Consider the following 25,660-nt stretch of genomic DNA (forward strand, 5'->3'; position numbering starts at 1 on the left):
CCCTTAATGAAGCAAGCAAAATGTATTTTGTTTGCTCTCCTCTCAGTTGCTGCTTTATAAGATTTGGAGTGCTATAAAACTTTGGAGCTTGAAATACAAGGTTGGAGTCTCTGAGGTCCTGAATAAGAACTGTATAGGCAGTGATGAGAACACTCCAAGGTGACTCAGTGACTGTGTGCTTAATAATGTGACCTTGTACAACTGAAGCCATGTCAGGCTGGTAATAATATATTTGAATCACCTTTACAGCTTTAAGCATACGGCTATAGAAGGCTCAGTGTAGCAGCAGCATATGCTCCCCCCTACTGTCTCTGGAGACTAAGGTGAATGTATTAGGATCAACCAGCATGTATGCTCTAACTTTAACTGATAAACTGTCACTTGACGTCATGTCTGAATTGAATTAATTGCAGGTAAAGCAGCAGGTAGCAGGTTAGTGAGTGATCAAAAATATCAATTTATTTTAAATGACTTCCCTTTAATGTAGTTTGGCTGCAAATTTACATTGGTGGAATTGATGTCTGATGACACTGCAGGAATGTAATTATATTAATTTAACTATATCTCTATAATTAAGTTTAAAGCAAGGTACTTTGTATTACACTGATTAGAATCAGTGATTCCAAGTTCTCAGTTTTATTAGGGTTTATGTGTCAAAAGTTGATACACATTAAGATTAAAAAAAAAAAAAAAAAAAAAAACTGGCAGTGTAATCCTGGCTTCTACTTTGAGTAGGTGGTGCAAAAAAGGCTTTACATGAAATTATTTCAGTCAGCTAGGCTACTAGGACTTCATGGTCTGCTTCGATGAGTCTGTTTAAGTCACCCCTCTGTTCTAGTGGGGATTTCATTAATGGCTCCTCTGGGTTCATTGGGGACTCCTCAAAGGCTTGACTGAGCTCATTGGTGCATATACGTTTTTGGGGCCACAAATCATTATTACCCTTTCTACCCAGAATTTTAAACTCAGCATCCCCCTTTGCCTCCTCCCAACCTTTTCCCTCCTCCTCATGCACACGCCAGCTATTCATCCTCCCTTTTTTTTTGTCATGGCTCTTCTTCCCTCACTTGCTCTGTGTTCTCCCCTATACACCCTCAGGTGACATCCAGCCGTGCAGCCCAGCAGCAACAATCACAAACTGGAGCAGGGTCAGGTAAGAATTCACCTCCCCTTCTCCTCTTTACTCTTCTCTGTTTCTCTGCATGCAGTTGTTTTAAGATAAGTTGGTCTGACATAGCATGAAACACTGCAGATAGGCAGAGAAGACATTTGCAGACGCTGATGGACAAGCATGAGAATTGGAATAAAAACCTTGTAACTAGAAGCTTGTTCTCATGGCCTGTGGTATCTATAGTTTTCTCATATGTTGTATTGCTTTAATATACAAGCTTTATTTCCTCCTGTATTTTGAGCCTCTTTGGTCTGATATATGTGCACTATAGTACAATAACTGTTTTCTGTATCCAGCTTGGTTTTAAGGCCTTTTTTAAAAAACATTTTTTTTAGTTGACTTATCCATCTCTACAAAGTGTATTTATTAACTTAGATAAGTTATATTAAAATATATTCACCCATCCATCTAAATCTCTGCCACTAAACTATGAAGTCCAGACATCCTGTTCCCAGCAACCTCTTCTAGCTCCTGTTGGGGGATTCCAAGGCTTTCCTTAACAAAGTTTGCTCCAAAGTAAACAACTTTATATGCCTAAAGGAAGCTGTCCAGGAAGCAGCCTGATCTGATACCAGACTAGTATCCTTAGTCAGACTTAGTTATTACTGTATAGAGTGGCTGGGGTGAAGCTTTTGTAAAGGAAATGTTCTTCAGTTTTCCCCCCAAGCATTGAAGGTTCCCACCAAAACCCCTTTCAGCACCCCAACCAGAGACTTAAAAAGGCATGATTATCTCGACTCCTGATTACATATTTCACTGCGGAGAGTGACTCATAGTTGCATTCAAGGGGCCCTCTTGTGTTTTGGCGAAAACTCTAACATACTAAATTGTTTAGTATATGCAAATTAATTAATTAAAAAGTGAGGCATTCATAGAGGTCATTACTTTCTATAATCCGCAAATAAAGATTGTACTCTTCTTCCAAAATGTTAAGTACACATTGAATATTGATTCACTGAGATATGGCTAAGGGCTGGATAAACATACTAGAATAATAGTTCTTTTCCATCTGATTTACTGTTATGTTAAACAGGCTTTCTGACTTTTTGTTTAACACATTTATACTTACCCAGTCCTGGCACAAAACAAAAGGGTCTTTTTAACATGTTTTCTTTTCATTCTGTTGTTAAATGTCAGGCTTTTGCCTCTAAATGACATCCCTGTAGATGGTTTTTCAAGTCATTGATGTCAGCCTCACTACACTCTAGCTCAGTCTTTTACTTTCTGTGTTTATTGAGTTTTACTCTCCCTTTCCTTGTTCTCCAGGTATCTATTACTCCAGCTCCACCTTACCCGCCCAGCGTGTCAGTTCCCCCCTGTCTGGAGGAGGGGGAGGCTCCGGATCTGGTTCCCCCAGTAAACTCCAACGCCTGGGATCAGCATCCGACACACCAGGGTACTCTACTACTCAACGCCTGCCCTCCTCCTCCTCCTCTCCCAGCAAACAGTCTCCTGCTAATCGACTTGCCAAGTCATACAGGTAAGAGACATTGGTATTGATTTTGATGATTCACAAAAGGATTGTGATGCCTTTACTCTCTACACTCATACTAAACCTGGGCAACTTAATCAAAAAGATACCGTGTAATTCACAACACACGCAGGGGGTTAAATGCTTCCCTTATTACGCTTCTTTTCTCTTCTAAGGTGCTTTTGCTTGCTCTAATCAGGGGGAACAGTGAATTTTACCGTTTTCAAGTCTGGCATCATAATAAACCCTTAAACCCCCCCTCCTAGCTCGTTATCTTTATGTGGACAAAACAGCTCCGTCAGCATAGGTGCACCTCTACTTGTGCAGACAGCTTTCTCCACCGTCAGATACAAAACAAGAGCATACTCTATGGAGCAGAGCAGGACAGTGTTTCGGCTGTGTTTGGGCCTGAATATCATTAGCGCTATATGCTTAGGGAATTAGACCTTGAGAATGAGCAGATAGCCGGAGCAAATGAGGGCAATTTTTCGAGCTATTACCATCCACATTGAATTCTTAGTGAATCAGGCCCACTGTATTTCACACATTATTTTCACAGGTAGGTTTTTGAAAGAAAGAAGTGAAAAATAAATAATGATTAACATCAATGGATTTTAATTTAATGGAAGGGAAACATTTCCTTGGTGGTTCATTGCCTTCTATCTTTGCTGTTTTAGAATGAATATGCTGACAAAAATATCTTTCAGACAAAACTATATTTCTTTTCCATTTTTCTTCCAGCACTACAGTTGCTGTGACAACTGCAGGAGGGGGTGGGTCTCCCTTGAGGGTAGCATCTCCACCCAACTCCACAGCAGCAGGGGGAGGGGCCAGCTCATCACTGTCTCCTCTTCACCAGGTAAAGAGTCTCAGAATGTGGACCCCTGTTGAATAAAATGTATTTATGTGTTCAATATATGGCAATTCAAATTGTATTCAAATGCTATTGGCCAAAAAAGAACGTCATAAATGAAACTAAGGAAGCTGGAACATTACTTAAGGAAGTACAATCTTCAACACTGCTCCTCAAAGTCTAATTAAACTTATAAAAAAGACTACAGGAGTAACACATAATACACTTGGAAACATATCAATCTTCAACATTTGTGCAGCATAACCTTGTTGTTTTATAGCTGAAGAGATTGTCAGACCAAAAAAAATCAATTTGTCTTGTCAGGCTTGTCTGGCTCTGTTAAATACAATCCTGACCTTGTTTACCAAACCCTATTCTATTCGTTAAGTCTATTCATCATAAAGTTTCCGACTAAAATACTGTTTTTATTACAGAGCAATATATCATATCATACATGTATCATACAGTGAATTTTTTTTTTTTTTTAAATAGTTACTTCTGTGGTAATTTCCAGCATTTGAGTTTTTGAACAGAGCTGCAATTAACTGATCTACTGTTCAATTGAATGAGAGTTGACACATTAGTTTGATCTTATCCAATATCTCAGATGGAAACATAATGAGAAGGATTTTTTCACATTGGTGTTTTCAGCAGAAATTGCATATTTTCTATATTAAGTGGTTTGACATGCCAACATAGCACCACTTTAAATGTATTTCAATTTACAGTCCATTTTACAAAAGACCCTCAGGAAAAAAAATTATAAAGTCGTTCAAAGAATGCAGGTACAAACTCTCATCTGAACTACATGAATCATAACATAACAGCTCCGACAGCTTTCACCATGTTCATCCTCTGAGCTTATTTTCAAGATTCAAAAGAAAAAAAAAAAAACTTGTCTTTGCAGATGAGTTCAGGCATAGGGAGCTATGCCACACTGTCTCCCAAACGGCTGGCAGCTCACCACGCTTCAGACCAGTACAAGATCTCCCACGAGCTCTACGCTACAGCTACGCTGCAGAGGCCTGGCAGTCTAGCAGGTGGGATTTCACACACTCCTGCAGCCTGTCATTCACACACACATAAACATCGACCTAACTACTGTGCATCTCCATCATAGTCATTTAACCTGGCCCTTCTTTCCTTCTGATTATTCTGTTCTTACATCAGCTGTACTGTGGGAAGAAATGTGATCTCTTAAAATCCTTTTAAGTATTTTGTGATGGTTTTGTTCCAGCATCATGTGTCAATGGAGCATATGTGCTAAAATGTGGGTTGGCATGTTACATTACAAGGCAAGAGGCTGCCTTCCAAAGTAATGTCAAGTCTCACATTTCCACTGGTTGAATAAGCAAATATTTGATTAATCACATCACTGTGTTGGTGGTTTTCATGTTTGGGTTATCTTGTCTTTATCACAGCACTTGACGAGCAGTGTCAGAGCATCTTTGTGTCTTCCCCTTAGAGAGAATAACTTCTTAATGAATGCACAAGCTGTTCAGTGATTGCATTTGTGAATTATAGGCAGGGCTGTGATGACTACCAAACAGAAACCTGCTTTAAGAGGATTGGAAATGGTTCTGATTCTTATTGTGTCTTCCAATAAGATCTTATATGTGTCTGGTGGCTGAATGTATTAGGATGACACTGGTCTTAGTGCAGGCAGCATTAAGGCTTACTGAGACTTTTATTTCCTTCTACTGTTGCATTGACTGGTTAATAGCTTTCTCTCTTGACTATACAAAATTGAGTTGGCTGAATGTCAAGCAGGAAAATTAAATGTGTGGTGGAAACGGTGGTCCATAGTTGTGTAAAATGTTATATGAGGTTGGCTGTTTGTTCCTGTTTTAATTAAATACTGCAGATAACCCACTGTTTCAAGAACTTTAAATTCTCAAGGCTTGTATTACAAGTGCCATTCAGCCTAAAAGTACTTTGAGATAGCCTTCTTCTTTCATTTGGCTTTACTCAAATGTGTGCCCTGTGCTTCAGAGCATGAGAAGCAGCTTAACTGCTCTCCATGAAAGTACAGACACATTCTTTTGTTATTTGTCTGAGGTATTTTTTCAAGGGTTTTAAGGATTTTGAAAATCCACATCCAGATCTTTTTCTTCTTCTTCTTCTTCTTCTGCAACTACTTTTAGTTTTTTATTCTCACCTTTGGGGCGGCAGAACTTCTGCCTCTTTTCAGCCTTCATACCACAGGTCGACTATTTAGCTTTTAAAAAGACTCATATTGATAAAAAAAAAGTGGCCTCGTTTAGTAGCTTTACAGCAAGAGTGAGTATGTTTCATTGACCAGTCCTTTCCACCTGTTGCTACATTGATGATGATTACCATCATCATCAATGTAGCAACAGGTTGATGGTTTTTGAAGCGAAATGAGCCGTTTAGAATTAAGTCATATAGCAGTCCACTTCCTTGTTTGAGCACAGATTCGTTCACATCTCTCGGGGACTATACTCGAGTACACAGTACCCAAGTACAGTATGAGTATGGTACGTTTGTGTTAACACTGATCAAATGTACCGGGCTTTGGGTCCCTCATTTGAAACCACCCTTACAGTATACTAGCCTTCCCTGATAGAATTACAGGAGGTAATGCCAATAACAGACAAAAAAAGCAGAAAATTCACTGATGTTGATGTGGTTGATATTCAGTTTGCTTTGTGTTTAACTACACAAAGAGGACTGAGGCATTTAGGGACCAGAATACTTTGTTTTTTCTTTATCCTTTTAACATATTATACAGATTGAAACATGATGGGAGGGCATTTCTCTCTCTCTCTCTCTCTCTCTCTCTCTCTCTCTCTCTCTCTCTCTCTCTCTCTCTCTCTGCATCATTCTATCTTCTCCTCTTAAGTTCCTTCTCCCTTTGAAAGAAAGAGGTCAGTTCTTACACAAGTGGGCCCATGTGAGGCAAGAAATAAAATGAATAAAGAAATAAAACCAACTCACCAAGACTTCAAAGATGAAAGGGATGAAGGCAGAAGGAGCTGCGATGAATCATGCCTTTAATGGGTGTGTCCATAACTCTAATTAGCACCCCTTCATGCATATTCTGACCAAATTTGTTGCTTTCCTCGCTCCTTTTCCCTCCATCCACCTGTCCTTAAATTAATCTTATTCCAGTCTAGTAATTAAGTTTCCAAAATGTGAACTCTCCTCATTGATTTCTGATATTTTCAGAATTTACTCTCTGGCTACTGTTGGCTAGCAGAGTGTGACTGCTGCGAAGCAGGTAAACAGGCCAGTCAGTTACCCATGCTGGCAAAAGGAGGACACAGTTGCATCATGTGTCATAACCTCTTTTCCACTGACATGCTCAAGACAGGCATAATAAGGCAAAACGACTGCCTTATCAATGTGCAAAAGCATAGTAGAGAGAGTGCAGACTGACTCTTGTTCATCCCCATTTCTAACAACTAGACAGTTTGATAGAGGAGGTTGATGATAACAGACACCCACTGTGTGTTTCTCTTTCAAAATTCACTACTATCCACATTAGAAATTCTCATTGACTGGTTTGGCTTAAGTTGGCACAGCAATGCTAAGCTGCAACAAACTCCAAACCAACACAGAACCACACTACTGTGTGCACGTGATCCAACCAGGATGGTTCAGTGCCTCGCATGCATCGATTTCTGATATGATCTGAAAGGTTCAGGAGTTTTGACTGTGTTCAGTTGATGGTGGATTCACTCGAAGGTTTCATTCATAGCCTTGCAGCACTACAATTGCCCCCCTTTATGCACTGGAAAATCAAAGCCACGCAACTTGTCATCGACTAGGAGCTAATGTGATACGATACAAAGTTAGCTCCACTAGACCGTCTCCTGTTTCCTCTCACTTGCTCATAGCTTTCGAAATGTGTGTGTGTGCATACATGAGCATTGCAATTTTTTTTCCTTTTATCTTCCGCCGTGTCACTGATGAACCTCCTCCTTTTCTTCAGTTTTTCCTGAATGTAATTTTGCTCTCTGTGTTTTCAGAGGAAGACCTGACATTTGTTCTTCTGTTATATGAACAAATGCCTGCTGTCAATGTCTCCCTTGCCCTGTGTCTGGGATTCCTGCCAAACAGGGAGCAAGAGGGGGGACACTACATCTCATTATTTTATAGCTGACGACTGGCAATGTGTCCCATGGAGATTAAAAAAATGAAATACAGAGGCACCCTTCACTCTCGCTATTTTTTTTTGTCTCCGTCTCTCTCAATCTCTTCCCATTTCTCCCTATCTCATGTTCTGCTTTGAATGTCTCTCAACAAATACAAGTAATTCAAAAACCCTCCCCATTAACAGTCCACGATATAAAAAGTGTTCTATCTGTCACTTGACACTCTGTAACTTTCTACATGAAGGCCCATGTTGTCATGTAGGCCTGCTTTTTGATGACCTGGTTCTGTGTTTCTTTACTATCTTTCTTCTAATAATCTTGAGTACTGCCTTTCACCTATAATCTCCACACCTGTCCCATTTCCCTCTTGCATCTCCATCAATCTTCTTCCACATCCATTTATCCGTATGTATTTCTTAATCCTCTTTCTCTCTCTCGGGTCATTGACGCTATCTTGCTTCACTCTCCTCCTCCTCCTCCTCCTCCTCCTCCTCTTCTTTGGTTCCTATCATATGTACTTCACCCATTCGCCTTTGTGTCCACACCAACCTGTGGCTCCCCTCTAATAATTTCCCCTATTGTCCTTACCCTTTTAAGTTCTGTCTGATCAATTCTGCTATCCCATTCCCATTAGCTCATGTATTTGACCCTGTCTCTCATTTGCCTCCTTCTTATTTAGTCCCGTCTCTTCCATCCTCTTACGCTCATCCTCCTTTCATATTTTTATTTTTTCTCTCTTTTCTCCAGGCTCTCGTGGCTCCTACAGTAGTCAGCACAGTCAAGAGCCCCTTCGGCCCTTGGGATCCCCAGAGCACCACATAGATCCCATCTATGAAGAACGTGTCTACCACAACAAGGGCCCCATGAGGAGTCTCAGCCAAAGCCAGGGGCCCGACACAGGCCCTTATCGCAACAACACCGGTAAGGCTACAGGAGTTCTATTTTCAGTTTCCTTTAGCATTTTTGTGTTTGTTCACTTTGTTTACTGTGTGTTTTGCCTTCTACATCTTAACACCCATGAAACTAAATGTAAAAGGTAAATGTTTTTTTTCTATTAACATCACAGAAGATCAAGGCATGCTCTTCTATCCTTAAAAACAAAAGCAGTGGGAGCCCTTTCCCCTGTAGAAACTATAGATTTAAGATAAACTTCATAACAGAGATATTTTGAACTTCTATGAGGACTTGAAAGCTTTTTTTTATTGGGTGCTTAATCTGTATCAGTTTACCTAATTATGTCAATGAGTCACACCATGCATTTATGTTATTTTATGCTTGTTTACCCAGCGCAAGATGTACCATAAAACTTCAATTTATAGCCCAGGCTTTTATTTGTGTCAATACATGCAGACAAATTGCCTTAATTCATCAATAGAAGACAAGCCTGTAATCATTTTTTTCCCCAAAACTCTAACACAGCGAAAATCTGAAAAACTACATTTTTATTGATTAGAACTCATTTGAATATTTACAAAATTACGCTTTTTAAAGATATATCATGTAAAAATCCTGATTTTGATCTTGCTTTGCCAGACAGCACATCTAGGCCAACCCTTTGAGAGAAAGGGGGGAAGATAGAAAGAGAGATAGAGAGACCAACCCTCATTAAAATAATCACTTACAGGTGCTGTGTAGGCTTGACATGAAGGCATAAGAGGTTGTTTCAGGGAATCGTTTGAAATAAAACACGTTGTGCCCATATGGAAAGGATAATTGCTCAGAGAAAACACCCTCGTCCCTATTATCTGTTAATACCCTTCTGATCTGTCACATAACCCACCACATGGCACTTACTGACCACCACAACTATAACAGCAATGCCACCCTAAACAGACCTAGGCAAGTTTATGCGAGCCAGCAAGGAAGTGACAAAGCAGATACAACTTACTCTACCACATCGGCCCCCCAACAACACAGAGTATAGATGGACAGGGAGACCCAGGACTCAAGTTAGGCCCCATATGTAGCATTGTTTTCTTTGTTCAACACATGGTACAACATACAGATTTTGCTTAACAAATTGAAGATTTTCTATTTTCTAAACTTTATTTCCATCTATAAAGTAAGCACAAGTAGCAAAGTAGTCCCTCCTGTTACTCAATGTGTAGTAAATGTCTTCATCCTGATCAACTAGTAGGATACTCTGAGATGCAGTGCTCACATGCTGTGGATCCATGTTCACTGTTAAAGCTCTAGATCGTTGTTTTCCTCTTTCCTCTGGCCACTACACAGTCTGGTCAGTTTTTTTTAGACACAAGTTACAGAAGTTTTAAGTTCAGCTTTATTATTTTCTCTCATTCTCTTGGGATCAACCTAGAAAGGTCTTTCTGCTTCTTCTCCTGATTTTTGGTAGGACTGTTTTCTCTGTGGCAAGGTGTGGCGTTTGATTGAAATTAAGAAAACAACAAATAACGAGCTTCACTGTCAATACAAGGAGGTATCCAATAATGTGAGCCTGCCAGCTTCTAACAAAGACTAGTATTTATATATACTGTATATATCAAACATGCAGCCACATCTGGCTAGCAAGAGAAATTTGGTGTCTAATTGGGATTGGCTTTACTGTTATTCATTCCCACAGTTTTCAAACAGGTTCACCTGACTAAAATCACATAGTAAAGAATATTACGTTTTTACAGAGAAAAATATATAAACTACCTTCTGTTGTTAAGAAGTATACTGTGTATTGTGTTTCCCAGCTTTTACAGAATAACAGTTTGGGCCCATCAATCCGACTCACACAGTTGCACACATTCATTCTCGCCCTCTCCCCCAGTAACTCCATTGTTGCCAGCAATGTCTTTTTAATAGGGCCTCATTGAGCTTATCTCAGTGCTGGTTTAGGTACGCCATGTTAATCCCATTACCGTATCATACCCACATGAAAACACCCAAGTCGGTCACACTACGTTCATAGCTCCCTCGATGTCGTTAACCAGCCGAGCTTTAATAGCTATCATTACCATTTGGGTCAGAATCCTAGCAGTAAATATGCCACTCCAGACCTGCATTTGACTTGAACAGTTTGACTCACTTGAAAGGAGCGAGAAGTGCTTTAAAGCACAGAGTTGCGCTTTTGAAGCAGATTTTCAGAGTTCAGGGTCATTGGGTTTGCTTTGATTCTTGTGGGATGCAGCTTTGATAACTGATGGTGCAATTGTATACAGTGCTGCAGTGGTGGGATTGTCTGGGAGTTAATTAAATAAGTTTGCTTCAGATGTGTACAGAGAGGATCCACGGTTATCCATAATTTACTGTGTCTTGTATTTGGAGTTTCAATAGATTGGTATAAGGAAGCTCACAAAAGAAAATTTGCACTGCAGCTTCAAAAATCAATAGAGTGTGGATTAGACCATGTTCATTTAATTGTAACGCTTGAAGTTTACAATAGGCTTCCTCAATAATACAGTATTTTAATAGATTGTCTCATGTTGTTTGAAGTAAATTCTACTTCAGAGGATATCAGCGTGAGTCTTTTTCTACCCTATACAGAATTTTACCCCCGCTGTGCCTTGCCCATGTAGCTACAGAGGTAAATCAACACACCAAAGATGAACCGCACCTTGAAGTCACTGAGGCGCTGAATTAAGGCTTGGCCTCGGTGCAGCATGTTTTAAAAGGCACGTGAATGGTATGTGCAGGGACTACGAGGTTGTCTGATAAGGATTCATAATGCCCAGAATGATAGCCCATAGTAAACTGATAAGAGCTGTGCTGTCATGGGAAGCAGTAAGTCATTAATTATGTCATTGTGCCTTTTCTTGGCAATGGCAGGCACACATTATTGGTTCATTACGCTGGCATGGATCAATGTAATTAATGCTATAAGTCATTCCTTTGCTGAAAAGAGAAGGGAGACATTTGTGTGGGTATTCCACTAAAACATTTGCAAAGCAGCAGCCGGTAGGTCTATACGGAGCACAGAGTCAGGCTAATTCAAGGCCAATTTAAACGAGGCACTAGCAGTCCAATGAAGCTCACAGTTTTCATTGAGAGCGTGGGCCACCACATTACTTAACTGGACACTTAACTATGAAGAGGAGCTGCTTGATACGACAGAAACAATTTAATTGACAGTAATTGTACATGTGCTGGTTTTTACAGTGGCTGTTTCCTCGTCCAATTTAGGATACAGAGACGGGAAGAGGGAGAATGTGAGAAAACAGGACACAAAAGAGGCCAGAAAAGCAGACACATAGTGGGGGCAAGGTTATTTTTTGATAAGTTTAAAGGGGCAAAATATTTTTATAACAACCAAATTGTGCACATTTTACTGCATTTTTATTTTTGCGTAATATTTTGAGGTGCTTTGTGTCAGCTCTCAAACACACGCATGTAGCAAGAACAGCAGTAAATACAAAGATCTTTGGTCATCAGAACTCTGCAGGTTATTTTCTTGTGCTGCACAGTCAACAACAGTTTGACAACATGTGTAACAACAACACAGTCACGTCCAGTTTTTTAACCTGTCTGTCTGCCTGCCTGCCAGTGCTCCCTACCCTTCACAGCTCTGCTCACTTCTATGTCCATTGTTGGCATGAGTGTTACTGTACATTAACATCACTGTCACTTCATCTAAAATAAACTGAGGAAATATAAAAAAACATGTTGCTGCTAAACATATGCTCCACCTGCATGAACCCCCCTTAGCACGCAATCCCCCTGCTGTATTTACTCACTGTCTGCAGTGATACCCTTCAATCTCTACTACACATATCCATACTCAAGCAATATTATTGTAGCAGAATGTGTGTGTGTTTGTATGTGTGTGTGTGTTAGCACTGTGCATGTGTGTAGGCAGTTTCATGCAGTATTTCTTTCTTGGATTAAACCAGGCCAGCGCCCCAGAGGACTGCAGGTTAATGTGGCCTATTTCAAGCGATTATTCCTGCACGGTCATAGCGTCTCTCACATGAATTCTGGCTCAAAGAAGCATCGCAGCAAGAAAAAGCCTCAGGATGTAGTTTACACATTTGTTTGTTTGGTTTTTCCAAGAAGACATTGTGTGGTTTTTTTTAAACAGCCTGCAGTCTGTCACTATGCTCTCCTTTCTCTCTTACTCTCTCTCCTACTTTTTGACATCAGTCTCCCTCTTATTTCTGTCTTCTGCTTCCAGATGTAGATTTCTTTATATCAATATTTCTAACCATTCTTTCTTTTATGTTTTCTCATAAATCTTAAATCTCATCTATCATTGTTTACATTAAATCAGATCAGGGAAATCTTTTACTTTAAAGGAATGGTTCACCTTTTGTTAAGTGTGGTTGTATGAGGTACCTGTTAAAAAGTAAGCCACAGCAGATGCCGGTCATCATTGCCCCTTTATTGAGAAACCGCTCGGGGTGCTGGCGTAGAAGCTAGTGCTGTACATCACAGCAGAAGGGGCCAAGTTTACCACTTCAGTTATCTCTCGATTTGAGGAAAAACGAAGCAAAAAAACCAATGTCCGGGTAGGTGTGTGCTATATGTGGCAGGCTTACTTTACTTTGTTTTAGCAATATTTTGCAACAAAACACATATTTATATTTTGATCCTCCACCTGCAGCTTAATGATTAGCTGTTTAGCAGGTCTGCAAGCTTTAAACAGTTTTTGAAAGCAACGATGAAATGCCTTTTATTTTAAATGAGCAGTATAGAGTGATGCATGGAAGTACCTCATACAATGCCATTTAAAAGAAAAAGGGAACTATTCCTTTAACTTTTAGTCTTTCATGCCTTCCATCTCACTTCTTTCTTTCACCTTCCTACTTGCCTTCCTTGCTTCTCTTCCTCTACTTCATCCTTTGCTCTTACTTTTTTTTCCTTCCTTCCTTCCTTCCTTCCTTCCTTATTTCATGAAACCACCTTGGCCTGTATTAATGACTCTGACCACTGGGAATAACAGCCTCTCTGAATGGATGTGGTACTTTTTCTCTTTAATAGCCTATCATCAGACCTGCATGTAGCTCAGGTGGTGACAGTAAGAATGGGTACATTTACTGCCATGGCTATTTGTCAGGTGCATCTAGTAGGCAGGTTGAACTATTGCTGTTGATAAGGGTTGTTATGTAGTTAAACATCGCTCCCTCTGCAGTATCTTTGCAAAGACAGACACATACTCCTTTTGTAATCATGAATCACTGAGCAAAATAAAAAAATGTATAAAGGTTGTATTTTTACAGCCATTAGAAGAGCCAAATAAGTAAATGATACGGAATGGTATGGGACATTTTGGAATTAGCATTTTTCTCAGTTGACATACACTCGACAACACCTATCTGTCACTACAGAAATACTGGGCTGGCCAATCCTGTAGTTTTGTTAACTGCTTTAGCCTTATCACCCAGAAACCAGACAGCTCTCTGGACCGTTTTATTCTGCTTCCACTCCTGAAACTTAAATTAACAAACAGTCTCATGCTGGACGTCCGCAAGTTTACTTTAGGTAAAACATTCTGAAGTGTATACAAAAGTTAGCTTTTTTTAAGGTAAATATTTATTGAAGTATAGCATGTTCTTTGTCCCTTTTGCCTGTTTAATTGTGCAGAGAAATAAATAGGATGAAGTCTTTGCATCAAACCATTACACCAATCTGTTCTCCCCCTTTAAATCTGCTGTCTTCCCTCTGTAATGAGATCTGACATCCTAATGCGGGGGACAGTACAAAGAGAGTAATAGAGGAGAGAGATGAGAGAGAGGAGGGGGAAAAAAAACAAGCCCAAGAGAGACAGGACGAGAGGATAAAATGGAAGAGGACTTGAGACAGTTTGCAGTTACCTCCGCGTCTTCAGACCAGGAGGCAGGAAAAGTTCACAGAATCTCTTAAAAAGAAAAAGTTCCATTCCCTTTTAAAAGGAAGAAGAGAAAGAGAAAAGCTCACTTTATCTTGCACACATCCTCTGGTTTCTAAATGTGGTTTATAATACTAACTATGGTCACTTTGAATGTGTGCGCTTTGGCTACTAATGATGAAAAAAGCTTCATATTTATGGCTTTTTAAATACATTAGCTAATGACATTGAATGCTTACCTAAGGTGTCACACAATGAAACAGTATATTTTGATATAATGCAGCGCAGCAGTTGTCCATGTGAAGTTATAGAGGTGATTCCTAGAAACATGTTTTACATACTTAAGATAAATGCAGACCTTTTCACCGTTGGTAATTGGCCCGACCATGGAGAACTTAACTTGATATCAATTAGTGCCCTTTAAACCTCAGTTGAAGAAACTTCAGCCCTGCAGCATGTCAGACTCTTCAGCTGAAACATTTCCCCACTCACTTAAGTGTGTCACTCAACAGGCTTTGTCTGTTCAGGTTAGACTTAGTTTTTTATGGCCAAGATCAATTTCGGCTTGGCCCCTGATCCTGCTAGTCTTTCAATGAACCCACAGTCATTTGAACAACAGGGTTTGTACAATGAGAAAAGACAGTTTCAAAGTGATGTTTAAAGTCATTCATGGTTAAATGCTCAGTTTATGACTGCCAGTTCTCTTTTAAAAGACAGTGTCTCATGTTTTGTTGGGATCAATGTGAATGTTAAACATGAGAACAAACATGAAAAGGAAGTAAGAAGTCTGAGGATGGACAGAAGGAGAATAGGAAGGGGAATTTGATCAGTTTGTTAATGTTGTTTTATTTTTTGACAGAGTGTTTTCCAAGCGATGAACTTAACTGTAACTAATGTCCTAGTTTACTTAACAGTCAACAATGTAAAGTATAAATTTAATCCAGGTGATTCATTCTATGGCTCAAACTTGTTCAGTATTTTTTGCTGAAGCCTCAAAAAGCTTTAATTACCAGCTCAAAGCATCTGACTCACTCTACAGATCAGCACAAATTATTTCCCTTGCGAAAACATATGGCACTTCATAAATCCAGAAATTTTGTCAAGTTGGTGCTAGGCACCCAGCAACACCTTCTCATATACACACATACACAGTCACACACCAATGGCTACTGTTGAGACACTGCAAACACTTAGCTGGAAACACTGACACGTAAACACATTTAACTTTTGTCTCATGCAGTCTCAGTTTACATGATTAGCATAGCCTCTGTCTTATCAGCAGTAATGAACTCATAACTGTAGAAAGAAACATTCACTTTGTTTGTTTTTGTTCTCAGAGATCACACCGATGAATTTGAAGTCAGCTCAAATGCAGGGTTGATGGTCTGCATCAAAAAGGAACATTCATATCTGCTGTTTAAAACATATTTCATTCATTCATTAATTCTCAAGTCATTGTATGCATTACTTTTGTTTTCCCCTTTGTCTACCTATTGTTCTTATCTTACATGTATAACATGTACCTGATCTTTAATAAGCAATTCCTCTGAGAAAGGTTTCAAAAGCACATTTTAGCCACCTTTCTCATAATACTTATTAACCATCAAGACTAAATATAGACTGAGTCAAACTTAGATGGGCTTTGTTAGTAAGTCTTGTTGAAGTTAAGCTTGATATCTAACCATCCATTTCATACCAACATATCATTATCAGGTTCACAGCGGAGCTTTTTCCAGCACACAGTGTGCAAGAGGCAGAGTACATGCAGAAGAAGAAATTCACACTGCACATGGGTGCTAAAGAGTGTACAGTCTACCTAACCTGCATGTTTTTTGGCTGTCAGTGGGAAACTGAGCACTCAGACCCACTCAGACACACGGGATGCCATGCGAGCTATAACAGAATGGCAGCAGCTGTCAGATTTGAATCCTTGCTGTGAGGCAACAGCGCTAAGAACTGAGCCTTTATGTTTTTCCATAACTGTGAAGCTTTGTGTTGTCCCAATGTGCCACAAATAGCATCATGATGCATATTCTGTGTAGAAATATTGTGCTAATCTAGTGCAAGGCAACTTGTGTAACCCATATTATTAACAAGGCGATTTCAAGTTTCATACCAGACAAAAAGCATTTGGACATATATCAATCAAGAGAGTGATATATGTCAATATATCAAGAGAAACTATATTTAAGAGAAAGAGTTAAATATGAAAGTAAAACACATTGATCTCCAAAGTATTATAGTAATGTTCTCAAAATAGTTTTTCTGTATTTTTACAGATAGTTTCAAAGCAAGTTATAAGCAAGTTGCCAGCCTTTAAACTAAAATGTTTATGACATTTTTTTTCTCCATGCATGAATATTCCACTTGCTGTGTCTGTATGCTGTGTATTGATGGTGGACCCTTAAGTAGGAGTAAGAGGAACTCATCATTTTATGAATTTCCATACTGTCCTTTCACAGCTTGAACATTTAGCAGCAGCCATTGGCCAGAAGCCCATGCTGTGTTGAAGTGGCACGCTTGGAGAAAGACATAGCACCTCGACTCATAGAGACAAGATTCATACAGCTCCCACACTGTACAACGCTGTATAGTTGTTAGTGACAATGCAAAAGAGTGTGTGTGTGTGTGTGTGTGTGTGTGTGTGTGTGTGTGTGTGTGTGTGTGTGTGTGTGTGTGTGTGTGTGTGTGTGTGTGTGTGTGTGTGTGTGTGTGTGTGTGTGTGTGTGTACTGTGTTTTTGTGACTGCATGTGTGTCGTCCAGTGTTTCAAGCTCAAGAACATCAAGAGCTGCATGTTGGCCAGGAGGCTCTCCTAGGGATAAACAGAGGGAGAAAGTAATCCTTACGCTTCTGCACATCCAAGTAGTGTGTGTGTGTTTGCCTCTTCAACATCTACTATAAGCAAGGCAAAGTGTTTTTGTGTGACCTTAAAGTATCAGAAAGCGATACAGGTACATATCTAGTTGGTGTCAATCACTTACATATTTAGAAATCCTTGTTTGTATGCTTGCGCTTGTCTATGCGATTGTGTGTTTGTGACAGCAATAGAGACTGTACTGAGGGAGTTTTGTGTAATCGTGCTGAGCGCTGAAGCGTGTCGAGAGAAAGGACATGTCCTCAGCTCTGATCACATAGTCTACTACAACCACAATAGAGGGGGAGAGATAGTGAGACAGAAGGGTGTTAGGGAAGAAAGGGAGAGAAAAACATGAAATGGATGGGTGATGGAGAGGGGATGACAATAAAAAAAAAACGGAGGCAGAGCCAGAGTGTACTAGAGCAAAGACTGAGGTCAGGGAATTAAAGGGAAGGTTTCAGAAGAGAAAGATGGATGGAGGTATAGACAGAAAGGGACACATTTAGAGGGGGAAAGAAAGAAGTAAAGGAGAGAAAAGGGCAGGGGAGTGATGGAGAAAAAGACAGTGACAGAGACAGAGTAGGATAGAGAGAAATGGAGGCAGAGATGAAAGAACAAGGAGGGAGAATGGACACAGAAAGCTCTGCAGATTGGTTTGATCTCCTAGTTTTCTTTGCTCTCCCGTACCCCCCCACCCCCACACCCTCTGCTTTTTTCTCCTCAATCTCTTGTACATTCAACGAGAGCTCTCTCATCTCAGCAGCCCAAAGAAAAAAATTCAGCCCCGCTCTAAGCTAGCCATCCCCTCAGCCGGCCGGCTAATTGCAGAGGTATCACAGTGTCAAATGACTAATAGAGTTTCCTTTCCTGTCGCTAATCTGCCAGCAGGAGCACAGCCGCGATTTGTTTACTCTAGGCAAAGCCGGGGAATACAAAGACACACCCGCCCTTTTATTTCCTCTCAAACACAATTTCATGCTGCCGGAGGTATTAGTGGAGCGTGCATGTGTGGCTGTTTATGTAGCTGTGTGTTTTTGCAGGTACACAAAAGGAATATTCACCATTCGTTTACTATTTCATGAAACACCACAATGCTGGTCTTTATCAAAGAAATCCAACCCTCTGACACTCGTTCAAATTCACTTTTCTCTTACTGTACTTGAGACAAACTTTTGATTTTTATGTTATTTGTTTATTCCAAACCTAACCTTGATTTTAAGATCTTCATTTGGGGACTAGACTTTAGTGTGAGAAGTGTTCTGGTTTCTGTTTCTTGAAGTTTATATTCTAAGTAGTATTGACTTGTCGTGTATTAGCAGGCTTTGGTGGAAGCGGGATAAAGAGTCTGTATGAAAAGCAAAAGCATTTCTTGATGACCCTGATGAAGGCCACGAGCTGAAATGCGTCGGTCTAAACTGTTAATAAAGTTCTTCATACTACAAGTGTTGTTTTCTAAGCCTTTCACTCTTCATGCACCTTGTCAGTTGGTGAAGTTTGTGCCAGAAAATCCTCTTTTTCTTTTGAAAAGCAAAAGCAGGCAGAATGGAATCCCCCGTAATGACGTCCCTGCGCTTATCGGCTGTAATCTGACGGAGCCTTATATGTTTCTATACACATATCTGCAAGTGCAGCTAACAATCTCTTCTAGATTAAAAATGTCATTTTTAGTTAATCAACTTGATGCCGTGTCATTAAATCTAATAAGGTTTTATTTCAGAGCCCTACTGATTAATCGGCCAGCATATAATATCGGCTAATATTAGCTTATGCAGTGACTATCGGTATCGGCTCATTTTTATCACAGATATGCGCAGATATTACTAGATTTATTCATCAGTCAAAAAGCATTTCCCCATTATTGATATCAGCTCAGAAAAGATGACCTCCATTCTACAAACAAGCCCTTTAAGAGTTGTTTCCTTTACTGCATAGAACAGACCTGACAAAGCGTCCATTTTTATTTTTACAAAGCATCATAGTTAAATTATTTTTGGATTGTTTAAGAAAATGAAGTAGGCTTCTTTTTCGAGTTCATGTGGTGGGAGTAAGCTAAAATGTAGCCTCTGCTTAACTTAGCATTTACAGTTAAACTCAGACTCGTGCGAAATAGAAGAAAGATACTCCTAAGGATGTAATGAACTAGGAAATGGCTGCGTTTAAAAATAATAAGTCAAAACTCAGAAAGTCGAAAATCTAGTCCTGGTTCTCCATAAGGCAGGAATACAAGAACACACACACTCTGACACACATGTATTGAAAACAGACACCCACACAATGACTTTTAGCAAGCCAATAATGGCCCCAAAGGTCAAGTCATCAGTCAGAACACACCATTACCTGGACAAATGATAAATTGAGCAGCACTCCATTTACTTAAGGTAGAGGAGAAGAAGAAGAAAAGAGAGAGAGAGCAGATACAAAGATAGAGGGAGGATGAAAGTGGAATACATAAAAAAGGCATGAGGAAGCTGTAACAGAATGTGAAAACAAAAGAACAGGGTTGAATGAAGAATTTGGCTACACATTGTTGGGGATTTCTCTGTCTTTATATTCTTAGCAATCCCTCTCCATCTTTGTTGCTCTCTTTCCTGTTCCTTTTTCAACGTGTACCCAAGGAAATCCCTATTCTGTGACCCCATCTGAGGCTAGTACGGTAACTTGACAGGCGTTTTTTACGAGTGTGTTTGCCTTCCTTTTCTCCTCCACACCCCTTTTGCTCTGGGGTTTGTCCTATTTGGGTGTCAAGTTTCTCGGTGAGCACACACTGACACTGGTGGTGTAAGCCTTAAGCATTTGCTACTAATGAGATGTTCAGAAAGACAGAAAAACCACAGACAGCACTCAAAGAGCAGAGAAAAGACTGGGATTTGCTTCTGATGGGAGTAACTCCACTTCATTACCCTCCTATACCCTCTATTCTAACAGGCTGTACTGTTGCTAACTCCTTCGCCTCTTGTTTCCTCCCTCTCAGTAATATTTCTTTTTTTTTTCCCAGGCTCTCTCTCTGTTTCTCCTTTGCTGCTTAATTCTTTGGATCTTTGTCAAATTTGGGGCATCAGTAGAGGAGCACACACAGCCTTTAGCCTCTTGGGCTTTACGTGGCAGAGTCTGAAAGTTGAAATTTTCCCTGTCTGGCTGGCAAAGGATATTTGTTAACCTGATTTTTTAGAGTTCGGAAATAAAAATATGCTAATGTGGTTACATCATCCAAAAGGTTCCCTGTGCCTCTGGTGGGCCGACTAATGGAGTTTAGCACACTTGGTGGGAAGAATTTAAATAAGAACTTTGGAGAGTGATTTTTCAGGATTGGTTGTTTTATGCAAAATGTTTCAAATAGGTGGGACAAATCACACATTTTTATATTTTACAGGTGTGTGTGTGTGTGTGTGTGTGTGTGTGTGTGTGTGTGTGTGTGTGTGTGTGTGTGTGTGTGTGTGTGTGTGTGTGTGTGTGTGTGTGTGTGTGTGTGTGTGTTTGAGTGGTGAGACAGATAAAAAGCAGAGCGATAAGAGGGTTGTGAAGGTCAAGTAAATGCCACCACTCAAGACAGCACTAAAGAGCAAAGTTTGTTGGTCACATAATGATGAGCTAGTCAACCTGAGCACACACACACTTTCATTCTTATAACCTCCATTCCTTTTATCATTTAGTGTTTATGTCTGATCGGGCTCATATGATGCGTAAATGTGCCCAAGAATGCAAGTTTCCATTCCCTTGTGTAAATGTAATATGTGTGTTTTAGTTTGCGTTCATTTTTCCACCCAGGCACCGTTAAGCTAATTCTCTCTGTGAGAGGAGGCATATATAGGTCTGTGTTATAGCCACAGTCTGCCACAAGGCCTCATATTGATTTCAAGGCTCTGTGATTTATTGCAGACCCCTGAAAGAACACGTTTATTGTGTGTTTTTTTTTGCATGTTTGGCTTTCTGTGTGCACATACCTTGGTCTTAATGACATATGAGATGGATCCACCACACACCGTCTGTCTCATTGTTTTCACAGCCAGAGAAACGAGGCCCCTAGACTCACATTAGCACCTTAATATATATCACCAATCTGCTGCTCTAACGCAACCGGGAGAAAATGTGTCAGCTGCTGTGTCCCTGCAGGCTGCTAACATCCCTTTGTGAATCTATTCAATTTTCATTTCAATCAAGTTTTTTACTTATTATCATTATTTAAAAAAAATATGTATTTCTGTAGTCCCCTATAGCTCACCATGCAGATATCTGATCGTGCAGAAAAAGTTTCTGAAATTGTCCTCTAGTTACCTGCAAATTCCCTTACCTGCAAACTTTCCATTTTTCATTGCATGGGAATGAGCTGCTAATGAGGCATTGAGTGACAAAGCAAACTGTTTACAATCCCTCAGTGTTGTGAAACTTCGAGAGTGAGTTTTTTCCTGGACTGCTGTTCTTCACATTGGAATAATACTTTTTCTGTTTTCGTATTTCTGTTAATTGAGGTCAATTTTTTGTAAAGATAGCTGAGGTGTATTATTGTATCATTGGTTATAGTGAAAGAAATCAAATGATATGTTTCAACAAGAGTGGACTACTTCACATTGTCAATAAAATGAGACGTGTCAATATATACATAAGAAGAGAAGTTAATTCTGTAATATATTTTCAGGGTATGTTTTCTTACAGGTTCATTTAAGAAGTTATTTAAACAATCTGAAAGATTTGTCTGCGTCTTTTTTTTAATGTTTCCTCTTTTCTCTCTTCAAACCTTTCCTTCTGTTGAACATTGGTCCTTGTTTAATCTGGGCATGTGGCTGATATTTATCCGTCCATATGGAAACATGGTCGTCTTCTCCCGACAACCTGTTCATCTCTGTGTCTGACTTTTCTACCTCCATCATTTCTTTTTTTACATCCTGTCCTCTTCCTATCCCCTTTCCTTTTGTCTTATCCTCCCTTCCCCTCCTCCTCCTGTCCCTTCCTCTGCCCTGTAGACCTGACCCAGCGTGTACATGACCAGGTCCTAAGTTATGTCCTTTGTCCCTACTTTCCCACCATAGCTCCCTCCTCCCCTGGTGTCGACTCCGCCCCTTTGCAGCGCACAGGCAGTCACGGTACTGCCACAGGAAACTACAGCCGTGGCGGGAATAACAACTATGCTACAGTGGGACCAGGTTACACAAGTGGTGGAGGCGGAGACTTGTACGGCTCAGACCCCTATGTGGCGGACCCCTACCGCACCCTGCAGTACTGTCCCTCGGTGGTGGAATCGCCCTACAGCAAGTCTGGACCTGCCCTGCCACCAGAAGGCAGCCTGCAGCGCTCCCCTTCCATTGACTCCATTCAAAAAGACCCCAGGTAAGATGGAAGTAGTGTGGGGTGTGTGTTTTGCATTTACATGAGCTGGTGTGTGTGTTTGTCGGGACACACTGGACAACTAACGTGTAACGTTATAAACCATTAGATGATTGATGGCATTTTGAAAGCTAAGATTTAGCGAGACTAAGTCATTTGATTGCAAATGCTAATCAGTCACCACATCAGACACATACAACTACCAGTTTATCACTTATCTTACATCGATTTGAATCACATAGATGCTAAAAAAAAATAAACATCTTGAAAATATACAAACAAGCTCCCAGTCAATATTTTGCAAATATCCTCAACATTTTGCAATGTATATGCACCAACAGGGGCTGTTGGGAACCCTCATTTGTCTTCCACAGTAGCATCTGTAAACAATCACCATAAGAATCTTAAATCAAAAAATATGCAAAGAGCGTTAGTAGTGTGTGCGTGTGGTTAAAGGTATAAGGATGAATACAATCACAAAAGGCTTTATTGACTTTTTTGTCTTCATAGACTTCAAAACAGATACCAATATACTGCACAGTCATTTATAGTGCTTTGAGAAAGTTTATACAGGTCACATATTTTACTCCTTTTTAACAAAATAAGTCTCAGAGGTCCCCAAAACATGTCTCTGAAGCTGCTTGCCAACAATCCACTCTGATCCTTTATTCTATCATGGCAACAAACCCCTCTATTTCAGCCCTGCTCAGAACAGGCTGTTTCTGTGTCTGTACCTTTAAATGTAAATGAGCTGTGTCTGACCACGCCCCCTCTCTGGAAGGGCTTAGGTGGCCTGTGCTTTCTCGCATCATGCCCAATAGTTAACGGTGAGAAGGCAGGCTCAGAGGGCAGAACAAACACCTAGCTGTGGGAGTGTCACTCACCTGGGGCAGGGGTTACTGCCCTTTGTGATGTCATGAAAAGGAGCATTTCCTGTTTAAGCACACATTTTCTGAAAAGTGGAGCAGGTAAAGATGAAGAGGATGGACTCAAAATTGGTGGATTTGTAGACAAAATGTGTAGTTGTAGAAAACCATGGTTAAGTGCATTTTGCAAGATATGTGACTTGAAATTACTCCCAGAAGTACATGTGAGGTTAAATAAAAAAAATAAAAAATGTCAACAGCAATCGCTTTATCGTCATCTAGACTCTGAAATTCAGTAGGAATGTGTGCTTGCTACAGTAATAAATAAATGTCCACTGTGTATGCTGGCAGATGATCTTGCAGCTCTTTGCCTAACAGCTCTACATATATTGGTCTGAGCCCCCTTCATCAGACACAATAAAAAAACAACAACAACATAGATGTAAAGAAAAGCTCATGAAAGACCTTGTTTCTCTTTACGCACTGGTTTCTTTAGAAGCTTTATTTCACCTCCTTCAGTGTCATGCTGCGTTGAAAGAATCCCACTGGGCTGTGATCACTTCCATCCTCTTGTTGCCACAATTAAGCAAGGATGTCTCTCCCCTCTTTATTTATATATATTTCACAGAACTCTTGATGTATAATTCCTTTAATTACAGAGTAAAAGGGCCTGAGACGCGAGTGGATCAAGTCTCAGCAGCAGCTGTCAATCACATGAGAGGGAGCCGGAGAAAGTTAGCCAGAGAGAATGGGTGAAAGAGACATTTAAAGGGATGACAGAATAAGAGCGAGAGGATGGGAGAGAATGATTAAGAACAATGACAGAGAAAAGCAATAAAAAAAGAGCAGATGACTTGTGTGCAGCCTTTTGAATGAACAATCTTAAGACTCTTCGGTATTGTGAAGTTTATAATGAGGTTATGGCATTTTATTATGAATGTTATCTCAAGGACTAGCTTAAGACTTTCTTTTGTTACACACAAACACAATTTGTCTCCGATAGCTACTCGAGAAAAAACACGAAGGCTGGATTTAATTTTGTGAATGAAAATGAATTCTAAAAATGTGTATTTTCTTTATTCATTTATTGGGTGTGTAAAACATACACCTTAATGATGATTCATTGAAGGACATTTGCCCTTTCGTTTTGTAAAAAGCAAAGAATGTTCAATTTTAATATTCTTAAGAAGTTGAGGAAGCCTTTGTGGTTTGTACTGCCGCAGTTTGTTGTTTGTACACACAGAAAATCTGTCTGAATTCACAAGAGCGGAAGCAGTAGTTTATGTTTTATTTTCTTTAGGAGAATATGTACCAGCAAGATTTGTTCCAAAGGCACGTAAGTCACACAACAACAACAACTTCAAGAGTTGCAACAGAAGGTAGAAATAAAGTTTCACAAAGAGACACTGTTGAGAGAAGAGGCAAAAGGTGAGCACAGGTCACCCAGATAAAGAACCGTCTCATACTTTGCAATGTTACACAGACATATAGTGCATGTTTGCCTACTAAGACTGAATAATAATAGGGCTATGAGTTGTGAAAACATGAAAAACTACACCTATTAGACAGCCTGGTATTTGAAATAGCACCATGGATTAATTCTTAAGATCTATATATTTATAGATCATTTTTGTTTTCTGTCATTAATAAACATTTATTGCCAGTTAGTTGTATCTATTAAGTCAAAATGCGGAATTGCAAATCTCTATTATTTTTAATTGCATATGAAGTCAATGTAGTCTCATCAACTTGTTTTTCAGTTTATTAAATCATGGATCAAAATCAAAATGGTTTTGAACATTCACATCACATCCAACTGAAATGTTTTCCTAAAAACTCTTCAACATATTTCTTAATCTTTGGTGATGGAAGCAGTTTAAAAAAAAAAATGAAAATACTTTCAGCAAGTCATTTGTATTTATTTGGACATGAAAATCAATGGATGCAGATTTAAGTATTTTCATGTTTTACAAGTAAACAGCGACAGACACAGAAGGCTACATGTCCATACTTTCTTATTACTTTGTTTACTTTAAAAACAGAAGCTCTGCAAACCATATATAAGCTCCTATAGGAACTTAATTTAATTTACAAACACACTCAGATTTACAAACTATTATCTTTCCTGTACTTGCAAGAAAGTGTTTATTATTGGCCCATTGGAGTCATTAGCACTCTAACTTGCTATCACAAGTACACGTAAGAGATCGCTGTGCCTCCCTTAATGCTTTAAG

General features: G+C 39.7%; 1 protein-coding gene across 3 annotated transcripts in view; it reads left to right on the forward strand.

The window, feature by feature from the left end:
* Nucleotides 1–25,660, forward strand: part of ctnnd2a (catenin (cadherin-associated protein), delta 2a) — a 238,820-nt gene that overhangs the window by 118,446 nt on the left and 94,714 nt on the right. For 2 of the 3 annotated variants that reach the window (XM_065948760.1, XM_065948759.1), the window contains exons 7-12: nt 1,099–1,153; nt 2,438–2,651; nt 3,384–3,501; nt 4,403–4,535; nt 8,361–8,534; nt 22,200–22,563. In XM_065948760.1, the coding sequence (XP_065804832.1) occupies nt 1,099–1,153; nt 2,438–2,651; nt 3,384–3,501; nt 4,403–4,535; nt 8,361–8,534; nt 22,200–22,563 (1,058 nt within the window). The remainder of the gene's footprint in view (nt 1–1,098; nt 1,154–2,437; nt 2,652–3,383; nt 3,502–4,402; nt 4,536–8,360; nt 8,535–22,199; nt 22,564–25,660) is intronic. The other variant, XM_020641668.3, reaches the window with a different exon arrangement.

This window comes from Labrus bergylta, chromosome 20 (genome assembly GCF_963930695.1).
Source record: "Labrus bergylta chromosome 20, fLabBer1.1, whole genome shotgun sequence".
In the NCBI taxonomy this organism is placed as follows: Eukaryota; Metazoa; Chordata; class Actinopteri; order Labriformes; family Labridae; genus Labrus; species Labrus bergylta.